We start from the raw sequence: 16,161 nt of genomic DNA on the forward strand, positions 1-16,161 counted from the left end.
TAACAGCCACCAATCCTGTTTGACAAATACAGTATTAGCACTGCGTGTTATTACAGATGCATTTACGCCTGTTTTTTTTTTCTTTTCTATCACACTCTGCAATACTTTTATTTTAAAACTACAGTATTTCCATGCAGTAGAGCCTGCCGTTTTGTTTTTCATCCTCCATGCTGCTTTCTTAATACCTAGATTAGGGGCAAATTAAGCGTAGCCAGGGCCCCAGGCAGTCTAGAAGGCGTGGGCCCCCCAGCCCGATGTATCATGTGACATGGTACATGACCTCCTTGATAGATCACGTGAGTAATGCACAGGGACACATCCGCGTTAATAAAATGAGACCAACAACGAAGCCCTTATATAGTCCAATATATACAGGAGAAGCACACATATAGCCTCTATATGCAATATAATCCCTTACATGGCTCCTATATACAGGGTGAGCCCTCACATAGCCCTTATATAAAAGATGAGCCCTCACATAGCCCCTATATACAGTATAAGCCCTTAAATAGCTCTTGTAAAGGATGATCCCTCATAGTCCCATATATACAGTATGAGCCCTTACTAGTTCCCCAAATACAGGATGAGCCTTCATACCTCATATATACATATTTGAAAAGAAATAAAAACTCTCCCTCCTTCTCCTCAGGAACTTTGCTTTGATCTCTTATGATCCACTTCTAATTGTCATCAGCTGGTGCCCGCCAGCCGATGTCATCACGCCAGCACATCGCAGGGAGCTCTCCTGAAGCTGTGGTGCTATTCTGCTGTATTGCCAGCAGCGAATCTCCATTAAAGCTCCCAATGTTGGTGCACAAAGCGTTCTTATGAGGGCAGTCTGGCCATGAACCCCCTGGAGCCCTGGGCCCTGGGCAGTAGCTCAGATTGTGCTCATTATAACAATGTATGTAAAGCGCTGTGGAATTAATAGTGCTATATAAATGAATAAAATTATTATTATTATTATTATTATTATTATTATAATCCGCCCAGATCTCATAGTGCATTTTATTTTTCTTTCCTCCTACTATAAATCCCATATTGCATCTGTACAGTATCATGACCAGCCAGAGTCAGAAGTATCTGACACTGTAATTATTCTTCATTCTGTAGTCTCCTAAATAAGGTAATAATTAGACGTATACCTTCAGGAGCTTGATCTGTCGTCTCCTAATTTCTAACTGTGACCGCAATCAACCAATCATATTGTGTGGGGATCTTGCTTCTGTCTTCCCCCTGTGGAGAAAGTGTGTGGTACATTCCATGCACTTTCTATGGAATGGGATGTTAACCCCCTTCAGATCAAAGGCATGTAATACTTAGGGGTCACCATGTGAGCACATGACTTAATAGAAAAGAAATACTTTATGAATTTACACATATAAACGTGCAAATAATTTAATACTAGCTGAATTATATAGGGAGACTAGTGAATGGTTCGCTGTTTACACCAATATTTTACACCAAAATGTCGCTTTTAGGCCATGTGCGCATGTTGTGTTATTTTCTTGCTTTTTGGTTGCATTTTAAACTGCACTGCACTGTCTTTGACAAAATGCATGCGTTTTGCTTCCCCAGCAAAACCTGAGAAGTCACATAATTCCATGCGCACGTTGCTTCTTTTTAGGCAGCGTTTTGTTTGACAAATATTTTGTCAAAATCGTTGAGTAAAAAAAAACCAGCAGCATGTCACTACTTCAGTGCGTTTTGGTTGCATTTTCTACCCATTGAAATGAATGATGTGTGTCAAAACACAACCAAAATGTTTAGCTGGGCGTTTGCACTACATTTTGAATGCGTTCTTGTCAACAAAATCGCAGGTCTTTCTCTTTCTCTCTCTTTCTCTCTCTTTCTCTCTCTTTCTCTCTTTCCTCCATCTCTTTCTCTCTTTCTCTCTCTTTCTCTGTCTTTCTCTCTCTTTCTCTCTCTTTCTCTCTCTTTCTCTCTCTTTCTCTCTTTCTCGCTCTTTCTCGCTCTTTCTCGCTCTTTCTCGCTCTTTCTCGCTCTTTCTCGCTCTTTCTCGCTCTTTCTCGCTCTTTCTCGCTCTTTCTCGCTCTTTCTCGCTCTTTCTCTCTTTCTCTCTTTCTCTCTTTCTCTCTTTCTCTCTTTCTCTCTCTTTCTCTCTTTCTCTCTTTCTCTTTCTCTCTTTCTCTCTCTTTCGCTCTTTCTCTCTTTCTCTCTCTTTCGCTCTTTCTCTTTCTCTCTCTTTCTTTCTCTCTCTTTCTCTCTTTCTCTCTCTTTCTCTCTCTTTCACTTTCTCTTTCTCTCTTTCTCTTTCTCTTTCTTTCTCTTTCTCTTTCTCTCTCTTTCTCTCTCTTTCTCTCTCTTTCTCTCTCTCTTTCTCTCTCTTTCTCTCTCTTTCTCTCTCTTTCTCTCTCTTTCTCTCTCTTAAATTCAAATATGCAATTAGCAGGACCAAAATACAATTAGTGTTGCCAAAGCAAGAGAAATACAGTAAGTGTGGTGGGAGGGGATAAGGGTTATAGGGAGTTAGGGGCACAATTTGGGCTCTGAAAGTCCTTTTAGGGGATTTATGTTCCCCTCAGCTTATGACATGTGGTGACATATTGGGCGGCGATCTCCATCATTGATTCCTCTTCCCCCAGTAGGAAGCGGAGTTTCATCTTCTCGTCCATGGATTGAAAGTCCGGGGTATGAGTAGTAAGTTTCTGGAAGTGGGAGCCCCTCACTGCTGAGTATTTGTTACAGTGCAGCAGGAAATGCGCCTCGTCTTCCTGAGCCCCCTGCTGGCAGTGCTGGCACAGTCCGGTCTCCCGCGGCTTGTATGTCTGTCGGTGCCGCCCTGTTTCCACCTCTAGGCTGTGGGCACTCAGTCTGTACAGGCTCAGTGTCTTCCTGTCTTTAAGATGGCGTAACCTTTCCAGATGTGGGGCCAGAGTGTAGTCCCTCCGCAGTGACCGGTAGATGGTGAGTTTCTGGGAGTTCTCTAATTCACTCTTCCAATCCTCTATGTATTGCATCTTGCAGCTCTCTGAGATCTTTTATTTGAGCTTTTGTCAGGGTGTGTTGCTGACTTTGGCTGTACTGGCTGCCGGGGTTCCTGGCTTGCTCCGGACTCTGGCTCAGCAGGGCTTTATGATGGTAGGAGCTGGGGTTGCTGTTCTGTATGTGTGCCTGGTGTGATAGCGCCCTCTTGTGTATACTGAGCCATAAGGGGAATCAGCCCAGCTCTGCCCGACAGGCTATGTTTGAGGTGCTGCGATGGACTTGGAGGAGATATTTACAGAACTCCATGTGGAAGACTTCGGTTGGGCTGGAATCCCACTTTGTGTGGTTTGGTTAGGTCACTGGGCCCCATACCTCGCTGCCATACAGCCGTTTAGGGGTGATGACGCTGTCAAATATCTTGAGCCAGACTCTCACAGGTGGTTTGAGGTGGTACAGCTGTCTTCTAATGGCATAGAAAGTTGAGCATGCTTTTCCTTTCAGGGCTTCTGCTGCTTGCTTGAGACTCCCGTTATTGCTTAGCTCCAGACCGAGGTAGGTATAGCTGCTGGTCTTCTCTCTTTCTCTTTCTCTCTTTCTCTTTCTTTTTCTCTTTTTCTCTGTCTTTCTCTTTTTCTCTGTCTTTCTCTTTCTCTTTCTCTTTCTTTCTCTTTCTTTCTCTTTCTGTCTCTTTCTGTCTCTTTCTGTCTCTTTCTGTCTCTTTCTGTCTCTTTCTGTCTCTTTTTCTCTCTTTCTCTTTCTCTCTCTCTGTTTCTCTCTCTCTCTGTTTCTCTTTCTCTCTGTTTCTCTTTCGCTCTGTTTCTCTTTCGCTCTGTTTCTCTTTCGCTCTGTTTCTCTTTCGCTCTGTTTCTCTTTCGCTCTGTTTCTCTTTCGCTCTGTTTCTCTTTCGCTCTGTTTCTCTTTCGCCCTGTTTCTCTTTCGCCCTGTTTCTCTTTCGCCCTGTTTCTCTTTCGCCCTGTTTCTCTTTCGCCCTGTTTCTCTTTCGCCCGGTTTCTCTTTCGCCCGGTTTCTCTTTCGCCCGGTTTCTCTTTCGCCCGGTTTCTCTTTCGCCCGGTTTCTCTTTCGCCCGGTTTCTCTTTCGCCCGGTTTCTCTTTCGCCCGGTTTCTCTTTCGCTCGGTTTCTCTCTTTCCACAAGCGTCTGGTTGCAGTCAGACATGCCCCCACGCTGAGTGACAGCTGTCTCACTGCAACCAATCACAGCCGCCGGTGGGCGGGCCTATATCGTGCATTAAAGTAATTTAAAAAAAAGATGTGCCCCCCCCATTTGATACACAACCAAAATAAAGCCACACAGCTGAAGGGCTGGTATTCTCCGACTGGGGAGGCCCCATGATTAATCTGTAAGTGAAAGTAAATAAACACATACACCCAAAAAAATCCTTTATTTTGAATAAAAGACAAAAAAAACCCACCCTCTTTCACCACTTTATTAACCCCCAAACACCCATCCAGGTTCGACGTAATCCAGATGAGGTCCCACGATGCTTCCAGCTCTGCTACAACGGAAGGTCACAGCAAGCGTCCATAGAGCATGACCGCTCACTGTGAGCTCCACGCAGCGAGTTGCGCTATCAGCGGTGCCATCACTTAGGTTATTTCTGGTCACAGCTGGAATCCTTCACCTATGACCGCAAATCAGGCCGCGACAGAGACAGAGCCATGCGATGTGAATGAACTTGGGTGAAGCTCGGACATCACAGCTGTGGGCTCCGCCTGTGTCGCGGCACTGACCTCAGAGGTTCACCCGATTTCATTCTCATCGCATGGCTCTGTCTCTGCTTTCAGCAGGCAGTCATGCTATCTATATTTTCTTTCTATCTATCCCTCTATCTATGTATTCTAGCCATCTATCAAATCCTATCATATTTTATTTCTTCTTTAAAAACGCACTGTCCAAAACGCAGGGAAAACTCATCGAAAACGCATGCGTTTTTACCGCGTTTTGTTTTGTCAAACAGTGTTTACATTTGCTAAGAGTCTGCCAGAGGGTGCATTTTTGTTGTCAAACCAGAACGCAGAGTGCGACCATAGCCTTAAGCTCCAGCCCTTTTAATAAATGTACTCCAAAGCATATACACCGTCTGATATGGTAAGACGTGACTTTAAAACACAAGAAGGGAAATTTATTTGTTCACCAATATAAATAATGTATATAAATCTTGTGTCCACCATTTAGAGTTATTAAAGTGAGTATATTATTACTTACACACTTTGTGAATGTATATGTCTGCCGTGATTTCTGTGTTCCTAAATTATTAAGTGTTTCTGCAGGACCCTTAAGGTAGAAGCCTAGGATAAGGTACTGCAGGAAATGTTTGTCAATTAGACACCGTGTAGAATATTGACATAGCTGAATCTGATCTGCCGGTCTTCCTTTCTTAAGTGTTGAAATGTGCTTTACAATTACATGGTTACATTAATGGTATGACTGAGGCTTTTATAGTGTTTCACCCCGTGCCTCTGGGACATGAATAACCAAGGCTATTACATGCCTTGTATAGTACATTGATATGCGATTGTTCCAGAAGGAATTTGGTGCATGATAGAATAGTGAAATCATGAATGACGCTGGATATTGTGGATATTGGTTTTACATGTGCGGCCTTCATTATAGACCTTTTTTTTTCATATATATATATATATATATATATATATATATATATATATATATATATATATATATATATATATATATATATATATATATATATATATATATATATAATATGTATATATAATATGTATATACATACATACAGTGGAACCTCGGTTTAAGAGTAACTTGGTTTGAGAGCGTTTTGTAAGACAAGCAAAGCTTTTTACAAATTTGTAACTTGGTTTAAGAGCAATGCTTTGCAATAAGAGCAAATTCCCACCGAGCACACTTCTGGTTCTGTGCTTTCACCACGCTCTGACCCGCTCTGAAGGTACCTTTCTGTACATATGTACTGTATACAGTATATCATTGTACAGTATATACTATACAGCATGTCTGTTAATTTGCATTTGTGGATACAGTACTGTTCTTTCTTTCTGCTAACCAGTACTGTACTTTGCTTGTACTGTACCTCCCGTACACCAACAATTTTATTGTAAGTTAACGTGCAGTTTTGTTTGTTTTATATATGCTTTTACCGTACTGTGCAGTATTTTGAATTGGTGTACTGTAATCATTTTCTTTGAATAAAGTACATTATTTTGTATTACTGTAATAAGTTTGTATAAATACACTAAATATTTTTGGGTTGTGGAACGAATTGTCTGTGTTTCAATTATTTCATATGGGAAAATTTGCTTTGATATAAGAGTAACTTGGTTTAAGAACACACTCCTGGAACATAATAAATATATATAATGTATATGTATATATATATGTATATGTGTGTGTATGTATGTATATATATGTATATATAATACACACACTCGGCTCATGAAATGACATATGTATCTACCTGCACTTCATCGCTGATTTTACTTAAGCTCCTGTTGGCTTAAGATTTGTGGCATAGTGAATGCCGTCTCTCGTTATGATTTTTTCGAGTGGCGGTTACCACTCTCACACCGTCTCTGCATACTTTGTTGGAGCCGAGTGCAAATGGCTTCAGAACACCATAAGTCACACAATTTAGCGCTGCCTTGAGTTGCACCAAAATGATGTGGCTATATAAAAGTTGTATTTATGTTAGCAGTATTCTGGAATAAAAGATTTAATTGATGTATATTGCTCTTTGTTTCCATACTGAACAGGGTTTTCCAGCCAAATGGTTTAGATTGGTTTCAATCAGAAAGTTCCAACAGTTGCATGTCTGCTTTGGTTAAGATGTAAGGGAGCTTTTCCTCCTCCCTTAATGGTGACATGTGACCAAGATACATATGAAGGGAACTCTCTCTCTCTCAGTTCACTGGCCAAGCCAATTCTCTCAATCTCTTCTATACTATGTCCATCATTTAGACATCTGTACATCACGGACTGCGATTGCTAAACTAACTCTGTAGACTCATCGGCATATACAAGGCTGTTGAGTTGGTTTAGGAGACCCACAGTCAGTCCTGATGTTGCGGTCCATGATTGTTAGACGTCTGTCCCTTTCTCTGTCAAAGCTTTGCGGAAAGAAGTCAGCGCCCTTTTTATACATATCACTTGTCACATGCAATCACTAGATGGAGAGGATATTCTTTCCTATGTCTGGAACAAAGCAAAATGAAGCTGCAGGGAGTAGCATTTTATTCATAAACTACATATACAGTTAGGTCCAGAAATATTTGGACACTGATAAAAGGTTTTGCATTTTAGCTATCTACCTAAACATATTCAAGATACAGTTAAGCAATATGGGCTAAACTGAAGAGTCTCAGCTTTAATTTGAGGGTATTCACACCCTAATTGGAGTAGAGATTTAGGAATTACAACTTCAATATGTATTTGCCTCTTTTTTAAGTGACTAAAGGTAATTGGACAACTATCTCAAAAGCTCTTTAGTTGGCTGCATGGGCTTTTCGCTCATTAATCCATCATAATTTAAACAGGTAAAAGGTCTGGAGTTGATTCTAGGTGTGGCATTTGCATTCAAAAACCGCTTGCTGGGAACTCACAACATGTGGTCAAAGGAACTGTCAATGAAAGAGAAACAGACCATCATTAGGCTGAAAAAAACCCAAAAAGAATACATCAGAGAGAGCAGAAATGTTAGGAGTGGCCAAATCAACAGTTTAGTACATTGGGCAAAAAGAGTGCACTGGTGAGCTTGTAAACTCAAAAAGGTCACGAAAGACAACAGCTTCCAGAAGCCACTTCACAGCATCCACCCAAGTGAAGAACACACTCTAAGAAGTATATGTTGCAGTGTCTAAAGCTACCATAAAGAGAAGACTTCATGAGAGCAAATGGAGAAATCTAAAAAATAAAAAGGGCAGATTAGTCTTTGCTTACAAAAAAAAAAAATCTAAAGCCAGCCTAGTTCTGAAAATGCATTCTTTGGACAGATGAAACGAAGATGAACTTGTACCGGAATTATGGAAAGAAGAAAGTATGGAGTTGGCTTAGAACGGTCATGATGCAAAGCATACCACATACTCTGTAAAACATGGCGAAGTCAGCGTGATAGCATGGGTATGCATGGCTTCCAATGGTACTCGGGTCACTAGACTGAAGACAGAAGCAGTTGGATGAGTTCTTAAGTGTACAAGGCTAAACTTTCTGCTCAGAATTAATCAAATGCAGCAAAATGATTAGACAGTACAAATGGACATTGACCCAAAACCTACTGCAAAGCAACCCAGGAGTTTAAGGCAAAGGGGAATATTCTTCAATGGCCGAGTCAACACTACATTTCAACCCCATCGAGCATGCATTCACATGCTTAACCTCTTCACGACACATGACATACTGGGTATGTCATGGATCATGTCAGGTGAACCCCTGCCTGCTGCTGCCGGCAGCCAGCAGTGATAGCTGCACATATCAGCTGATTAGCTGCCCACTCACATCTGTTAACCCCTTAGATTGTGCTGTGAAAATGTCACAGCGCTATGCAACAGCCAATGGCATCACACTTATGAGGATGCAGCCCCATTGGTATCATTGGTTCTCATGTTCTTTTTAATTGTTTCTAAATGATTGGTCTTATATGTTGTGAATAAAACGTATTTCTTTTGTGTTTATTTGCTAGGTGTAGTCTATTCCTTTTACTTGTGCTCTTTATAAAACATCTCTTTTCTCTTGTTTCTTTTGAGAAATGGAAATTGACAATTTGCTTTTCAGTGTTATTTTTATGTGATTTATAGAATAGACAGTTTTTTTCATCTGTTTTTACATGTTTTTGTTTTTCAGGAGTGGCAGAACTCTATTCAGAAGAACGCTGGACTTGCTTTCATTGAGTTGGTTAATGAGGGAAGGTAATGTTATCTTATTCTATTTGGTCGTAACTATTATGTTCATTAGCAGTGTTTGGAACGCATCGTTTGGAATCACTGTTGTTTTTGTTTTTTTTTTTTCCTTTTGAAATCCTATCTTGTAAAATGTTGGATATTAATGTTAATCCAAAGAATGAAGGGAGACCATGTTTGTGGAAGTAAAGGTGGCTGGGAATTTAGTAGGCAGCGATTTATGCTATCTTCAATTTTTGGATTATGAGCAGGAAGAGTTTAAGGTTCGACTACTAAAAGGCAGATTTTAATAAACTCACAAAGAAAAAGGGTAGGATAGGTCTAATAGCTGGCTGTTCTATGGGACAAAAATGTGTCCCAAGAAGGATGAGCGATTTTGCAAATTGAAATTTTCACTGCACAATCTGTAATAATCCCTAAAAGAAGGAAGAATTGAAAGCATTTAAAGAAACCAGGATGGATGCACCGAGAAGTTAAACACTTGCTAAGAAGAAATGTATATCAAATGGAAAGAGGGAGGCATATCTAAAGAAGAATAGATTGCTATCTACAGGGACTGGAGGTCAAGCATTAGAAGTGCTAAAGCCTATAATGAAGTAAGGGGTACTTCTCACATAGCGAGATCGCTGCTGAGTCACAGGTTTTATGACGTACCAGTGACCTCATCAGCGATCTCGCTGTGTGTGACACTAAGTAGCGACCTGGCCCCTGCTGTGAAATCGCTGATCGTTACACACAGTGCTAGTTCATTTTTTGCTCGTTGCTCTCTCGCTGTCAAACACAGCGGTGTGCGCTTCACAGCGGGAGAGCAACGATCTGAATGTGCAGGGAGTCGGCGTCTGGAAGCTGCGGACGCTGGTAACCAAGGTACACATCGGGTAACCAAGCAAAGCGCTTTGCTTGGTTACCCGATATTTACCTTGATTACTAGCGTACGCCGCTCTCAGGCTGCCAGTGCTGGCTCCCTGCACACGTAGCCAGAGTACACATAAGGTAACTAAGCGAAGCGCTTTGCTTAGTAACCCGATGTGTACCCTGGCTACGAGTCCAGGGAGCCAGCGCTAAGCGGTGTGCGCATGTAACCAGGCTAAATATCGGGTAACCAAGCAAAGCATTTTGCTTAGTTAACCGATATTTACCTTAGTTACCATGTGTAGCATCGTTTCCACGAGTTGCTGGTGGCTGGTCACTGGTCGCTGGTGAGATCTGCCTGATTGACAGCTCACCAGCGACCATGTAGCGACGCACCAGCGATCCTGACCAGGTCATATCGTGGTCGAAATCGCTGGTACGTCGAGACGGTACCCTAAGGCTTGCAAAGGAGACCATAAGCAATAAAACAAGCTTTTTGAGGGTATATAAAAAGAAAAGTCAAAGATGCTGTAGGATTTTTCATGATGAAAAGGGTGAAGTGATCAAAAATGATGTTGAAAAGGCCAAACTTTTTAAATTCCAATCTTGAATCTGAATTCTCTTAACCCCTTCACGACCGCGGGCAGTAAAATTACGTCCTATTTTAACGTGACTTAACGACCAGGGACGTAATTTTACTGCCTAAACTTCATTTGATTGCCGTGGCCATAGCAACGGCTTTCAAATGATGTCCCCTGCTGTTTCTTACAGCAGGGGACCTTTGCTTGACCCCAGGGGGCGGCGGCATCGCCACCCCCTATCGACGATCGATGTGATTGGCTGTTCAAATCTGAACCGCCAACCACATCGATCGCACTAATTTCGGCAAAAATAATGCCCGAATTAGTGCGATCCTGTGAGATCCAGCTATGAGATGCCGCAGCTGCTGCAGCATATCATAGGTGGACCTCAAACATGCCGCCCCCAGCCCCTGCAGCACTGATTGGAGCGATCGTGCTATGACGCGCAATCGCTCCAATCAGTGTGCAGTGGGGCGGTCTGATCTGCCGGTGGCCGCCCTCCCCAGGCCTGTGCTGGCCTGTGAGCCCTCCCCCAACATGTCTGCAGCGTGGAGTGGCTGGTACTTTTGGTACCACGCCACCGCTGCTGCTGCCGCCGCCTCTGATGTCTCCGCCGCTCCTGCTCCAATGGTAAGTATTCCGCCCCCTGCGCGCTCCCGTGAAGGCCCCTGCGCGCTCCCGTGAAGGCTCCTGCCCGTGCCCCCCCCCGATCTGCCCTCCTACGCCCCGATCTGCCCCCCGGCATCCCGATCTGCTACCACCGCTGCTGCTGAGGTCACCGCTGCTGCTGCAAAGTGAGTACTGTGCTCACTTTGCAGCCCGTGCGCGCTCCCGTGGTGCCCCTGCGCGCTGCCGTGATAGCCCCTGCCGTGCCCCCCCCCCCGCGATCTGCTCCCCCCAACCACACCAACCCCCCCCCTCCCCCCCGACATCCCGATCCGCTCCCCCCGCGATCTGACTGCCTCCCCCATTATTTCTATTCTGCTTCTGCAGCTCCCTCTCCGGTCTCCCGCTCTGCTCTCCCCCTCCCCCTCTGCTCTCCCCCCCCCCTCTGCTCTCAACCCCCCCCTCTGCTCTCCCCCCCCCTCTCCCCCTCTGCTCTCCCCCGACGTCCTCTTACCTGTCTTCACCGGCCTGATCACATCTGCGTCCATCGCTGGGTCCTTCCTGGGCATTCTGCTGATCTGCCTGCTGCTCCTGTAAAGCTGTCCATCTCTCTGCCATCTGTTCCTCTGCAGCTCTTCTGGTCAGTGATCCTCCTGCTAGTCCTCTGGGTACTGTGAGTATAACTTTTTTTTTTTTTTCCGTATCCCCTGTCCATTCTTACACCTCATCCGTCCGTGCGTCCCGCCAAGCGCTGATCAGGGATGCAGATAACGGATCGGCATCCCTGCTCAATTTTTGGCGTGACGTTTTTTTCCGTATCCCCGACGCTTTTTGTATCGCATCCGTCCGTGCGTTCCGCCAAGCGCTGATCAGGGATGCACGTAACGGATCGGCATCCATGGTCAATTTTTGGCGTGACTTTTTTCCGTATCCCCGACGCTTTTTGTATCGCATCCGTCCGTGCGTCCCGCCAAGCGCTGATCAGGGATGCAGATAACGGATCGGCATCCATGGTCAATTTTTGGCGTGACTTTTTTCCGTATTCACGACGCTTTTTGTATCGCATCCGTCCGTGCGTCCCGCCGAGCGCTGATCAGGGATGCAGATAACGGATCGGCATCCCTGCTCAATTTTTGGCACGACTTTTTTCCGTATTTGCGACGCTTTTTGTATCGCATCCGTCCGTGCATCCCGCCAAGCGCTGATCAGGGATGCACATAACGTATCTGCATCCATGGTCAATTTTTGGCGTGACTTTTTTTTTTACGTATCCCCGACGCTTTTTTTTATCGCATCCGACCGTGCGTCCTGCAGCGGCCGATCAGTGCACCGCGTCTGTGCGTTTGAAAAGTCAAATGGCGCTCCTTCTCTTCTGAGCCCCGCCATGCGCTCAAACAATTACTTTCCACCACATATGAGGTATCTGCGTACTCAGGAGAAATTGCACAATACGTTTTATGGTGCATTTTTTCCTGTTACCCTTGTGAAAAAAAAAGCTACCTAGTTGAAGCAACCGTTTTGTGGTAAAAAAAAAAAATGTTTCTTTTCACGGCTCAACGCTATAAACTTCTGTGAAGCCCCCAGGTGTTCAAAGTGCTCACCAAACATCTAGAAAAATTATTTGAGGGCTCTAGTTTCCAAAATGGTGTCACTTGTGGGGGAGCTCCACTGTTTAGGCACCATAGGGGGTCTCCAAACGTGACATGGCGTCCGCTAATGATTCCAACCAATTTTGCTGTCAAATGGCGCTCCTTCTCTTCTGAGCCCCGCCATGCGCCCAAACAATTACTTTCCACCACATATGAGGTATCTGCGTACTCAGGAGAAAATGCACAATACATTTTATGGTGCATTTTTTCCTGATAGCCTTGTGAAAAAAAAAGCTACCTAGTTGAAGCAACTGTTTTGTGGTAAAAAAAATTTTTTTCTTTTCACGGCTCAACGCTATAAACTTCTGTGAAGCCCCCAGGTGTTCAAAGTGCTCACCAAACATCTAGAACAATTATTTGAGGGCTCTAGTTTCCAAAATGGGGTCACTTGTGGGGGAGCTCCATTGTTTAGGCACCTCAGGGGGTCTTCAAACCCGACATGGCGTCCGCTAACAGGTGCAGCTAATTTTGCACTCAAAAATTCAAATGGCGCTCCTTGCCTTCCGAGCACTGCTGTGTGTCCAAACATTTGATTTCCACCACATATGAAGTATCTGCGTACTCAGGAGAAAATGCACAATACATTTTATGGTGCATTTTTTTCCTGTTACCCTTGTGAAAAAAAAAAGCTACCTAGTTGAAGCAACCGTTTTGTGGTAAAAAAAATTTTTTTTTCTTTTCACGGCTCAACGCTATAAACTTTTGTGAAGCCCCCAGGGGTTCAAAGTGCTCACCAAACATCTAGAAAAAATATGTGAGGGCTCTAGTTTCCAAAATGGGGTCACTTGTGGGGGAGCTCCATTGTTTAGGCACCTCAGGGGGTCTTCAAACCCGACATGGCGTCCGCTAATGAGTGCAGCTAATTTTGCGTTCAAAAATTCAAATGGCGCTCCTTCCCTTCCGAGCTCTGCCGTGCGCCCAAACAATTGATTTTTACCACATATGGGGTATCAGCGTACTCAGGAGAACATGCACAATAAATTGTATTGTGTACTTTCTCTTTTCTCCCTTGTAAAAATGAAAATTTTATGGCTAAAGTAACATTTTTGTGTTAAAAAGTAAAATTTTCATTTTTTCCTTCCACATTGCTTTGGTTCCTGTGAAGCACCTAAAGGGTTAATAAACTTATTGGATGTGGTTTTGAGCAGTGTGAGGGGTGTAGTTTTTAGAATGGGGTCACTTTTGGGTATTTTCTGTCACCTAGGCCTCTCAAAGTCACCTCAAATGTAATGTGGTCCCTAAAAAAAATTATTTTGTAAATTTTGTTGGAAAAATGAGAATTTGCTGATGACCTTTGACCCCTTCTAACTTCCTAACGGAAAAAAAATTTGTTTCGAAAATTGCGCTGATGTAAAGTAGACAAGTGGGAAATGTTATTTAGTAACTATTTTGTGTGACATATCTCTCAGATTTATGGGCATAAATTTTCAAAGTTTGAAATTTGCGAAATTTTCGCCAAATTTCCTAAATTTTCACAAATAAACGCAACACATATCGGCCTAAATTTACCACTGACATGAAGTACAATATGTCACGAAAAAACAATCTCAGAATCGCCAGGATCCGTTGAAGCGTTCCAGAGTTATAACCTGTCAGTGACACTGGTCAGAATTGCAAAAAATGGCCCGGTCATTAGGGTGTTTTAGTGGCCGGGGGGGTTAAGAAAGGAAAATGTAACATCACCTGATCTTTACTGTACTGTCGAAGGAATAAAATAATCCACACCATTTATAAACAGATGGTGAGGAAACTCTTAGCTACTGTAACTGCCAACTTGCGTCCTGTGATTTTGGCTGCAGTGGATATTTGGTTTATCGATGGAGGTGTCTCTGATGAAGCTAGACCGCTGCCGCCAATCAAAGGCTTAAGCAGTAAAGGTACCGTCACACTAAGCGACGCTCCAGCGATCCCACCAGCAACCTGAACTGGCAGGGATCGCTGGAGCGTCGCTACACGGGTTGTTGGTGAGCTGTCACACAGGCAGATCTCGCCAGCAACCAGTGACCAGCCCCCAGCCAGCAGCGACGCGTGGAAGCGATGCTGCGCTTGGTAACTAAGGTAAATATCGGGTAACCAACCCGATATTTACCTTGGTTACCAGTGCACACCACTTAGCGCTGGCTCCCTGCACTCATAGCCAGAGTACACATCGGGTTAATTACCTGATGTGTAGTCTGGCTATGTGTGCAGGGAGCCGGCACTCGCCACGTGAGAGCGGCGGACGCTGGTAACGAAGGTAAATATCGGGTAACCAAGGAAAGGGCTTCTTGGTTACCCGATATTTACATTGGTTACCAGCGTCCGCAGAAGCCGGCTCATTGCACATTCAGTTGTTGCTCTCTCGCTGTCACACACAGCGATCTGTGCTTCACAGCGGGAGAGCAACAACTAAAAAATGGTCCAGGACATTCAGCAACAACCAGCGACCTCACAGCAGGGGCCAGGTTGTTGCTGGATGTCACACACAGCAACATCGCTAGCAACATCGCTGCTACGTCACAAAAGTCGTGCCTCAGAAGCGATGTTGCTAGCGATGTTGCTTAGTGAGACGTGGTCTTAAGGTGATCAAAGAATAGAATGAAGAATTGAGCAGCCTTTAGTAGATCAGCAGTAGTAAGAATGGGTGAAATGTGCCTCTGTGTAATGCTTTTACAACATCCCTGCAGTTTGAATTTTTTTTTTTAATGTCGCGCAAGCTTTTTTGATTGTAATAGTACTGTTATAAATGCAATAACAAGTTGGTTCTTCAGATACTGAAAGATTAAAGGTAACTTTGTAACCATTAATGTTCTCCCTTCTTATGGAGCTTAACCTCTTGGCTTGTAAAACAAATTTGTAATTCTTACCTACTTACTAGTTCCTGAAGCCTGGTAACAGACGTGTTCTCTACGTCTTGATCCCAGAGGTCAGAAAACAGTAGACTTGAGTGTTCAGTTACGCTGCCTTGGTCTGTTCTGTTGTTGTTTCCTATTATGCAGGGGTTGCCTTTTTTTACCTTATTTATGGACTGGGTGCTTTACCCCCGGATCAATGTTTAATTATTATAGATAATGTGAAGTATGTCCATACAGAAAAAAAGTACTGGTATGAGCTACCAGTTGGTGTCTGTAATTAACAAATTTGTGTTCAGACTTTTTTTCCTTTTGATCAGTATATAACGTGGGAAATAATCCTGAGATATACCTCCAATAGAGGCATCCGATGAATGTAACGGTTTACCATAGACCTGCCATTGTAGGAGGTTTTTTTTTTGTTTGCGGTACAGACAGGAACACAATGCTGGGCTGATCTACGTATCAAAAAATGAAGTATATCGTGCATTAGTGGCTGCTGAAACCACAGTATTAGCATTTGGAGTGTCTGCACATTTATGTATATAGATCCTGTATTTTTGCCGTGAGCATTTCTTAGGAGGAAATCTGCAAATTGAACATAGATGTAGTCTGAGTAACATTATTGATTCTTAAATAGGTTTTTAAAACATATCCGTGCCTAACTCCTTACCTAAAACACTGTGGCCTGGATTCATCAAGACCAGCAATATTTTTGCCATTCTTGATGAGCGGGCATGGTGGTGTGTGAGGTTCTCAATTCATGAAGAGGTGCACGCCACTGTGTA

At 43.6% G+C, this 16,161-nt stretch overlaps 1 protein-coding gene across 2 annotated transcripts in view; it reads left to right on the forward strand.

The window, feature by feature from the left end:
• The window catches only part of LRBA (LPS responsive beige-like anchor protein), an 805,540-nt gene that overhangs the window by 213,322 nt on the left and 576,057 nt on the right, over window positions 1–16,161 (forward strand). For both annotated transcript variants that reach the window (XM_075347936.1, XM_075347944.1), the window contains exon 32: window positions 8,799–8,863. In XM_075347936.1, the coding sequence (XP_075204051.1) occupies window positions 8,799–8,863 (65 nt within the window). The remainder of the gene's footprint in view (window positions 1–8,798; window positions 8,864–16,161) is intronic.

This window comes from Anomaloglossus baeobatrachus, chromosome 1, assembly GCF_048569485.1.
Source record: "Anomaloglossus baeobatrachus isolate aAnoBae1 chromosome 1, aAnoBae1.hap1, whole genome shotgun sequence".
Classification (NCBI taxonomy): Eukaryota; Metazoa; Chordata; class Amphibia; order Anura; family Aromobatidae; genus Anomaloglossus; species Anomaloglossus baeobatrachus.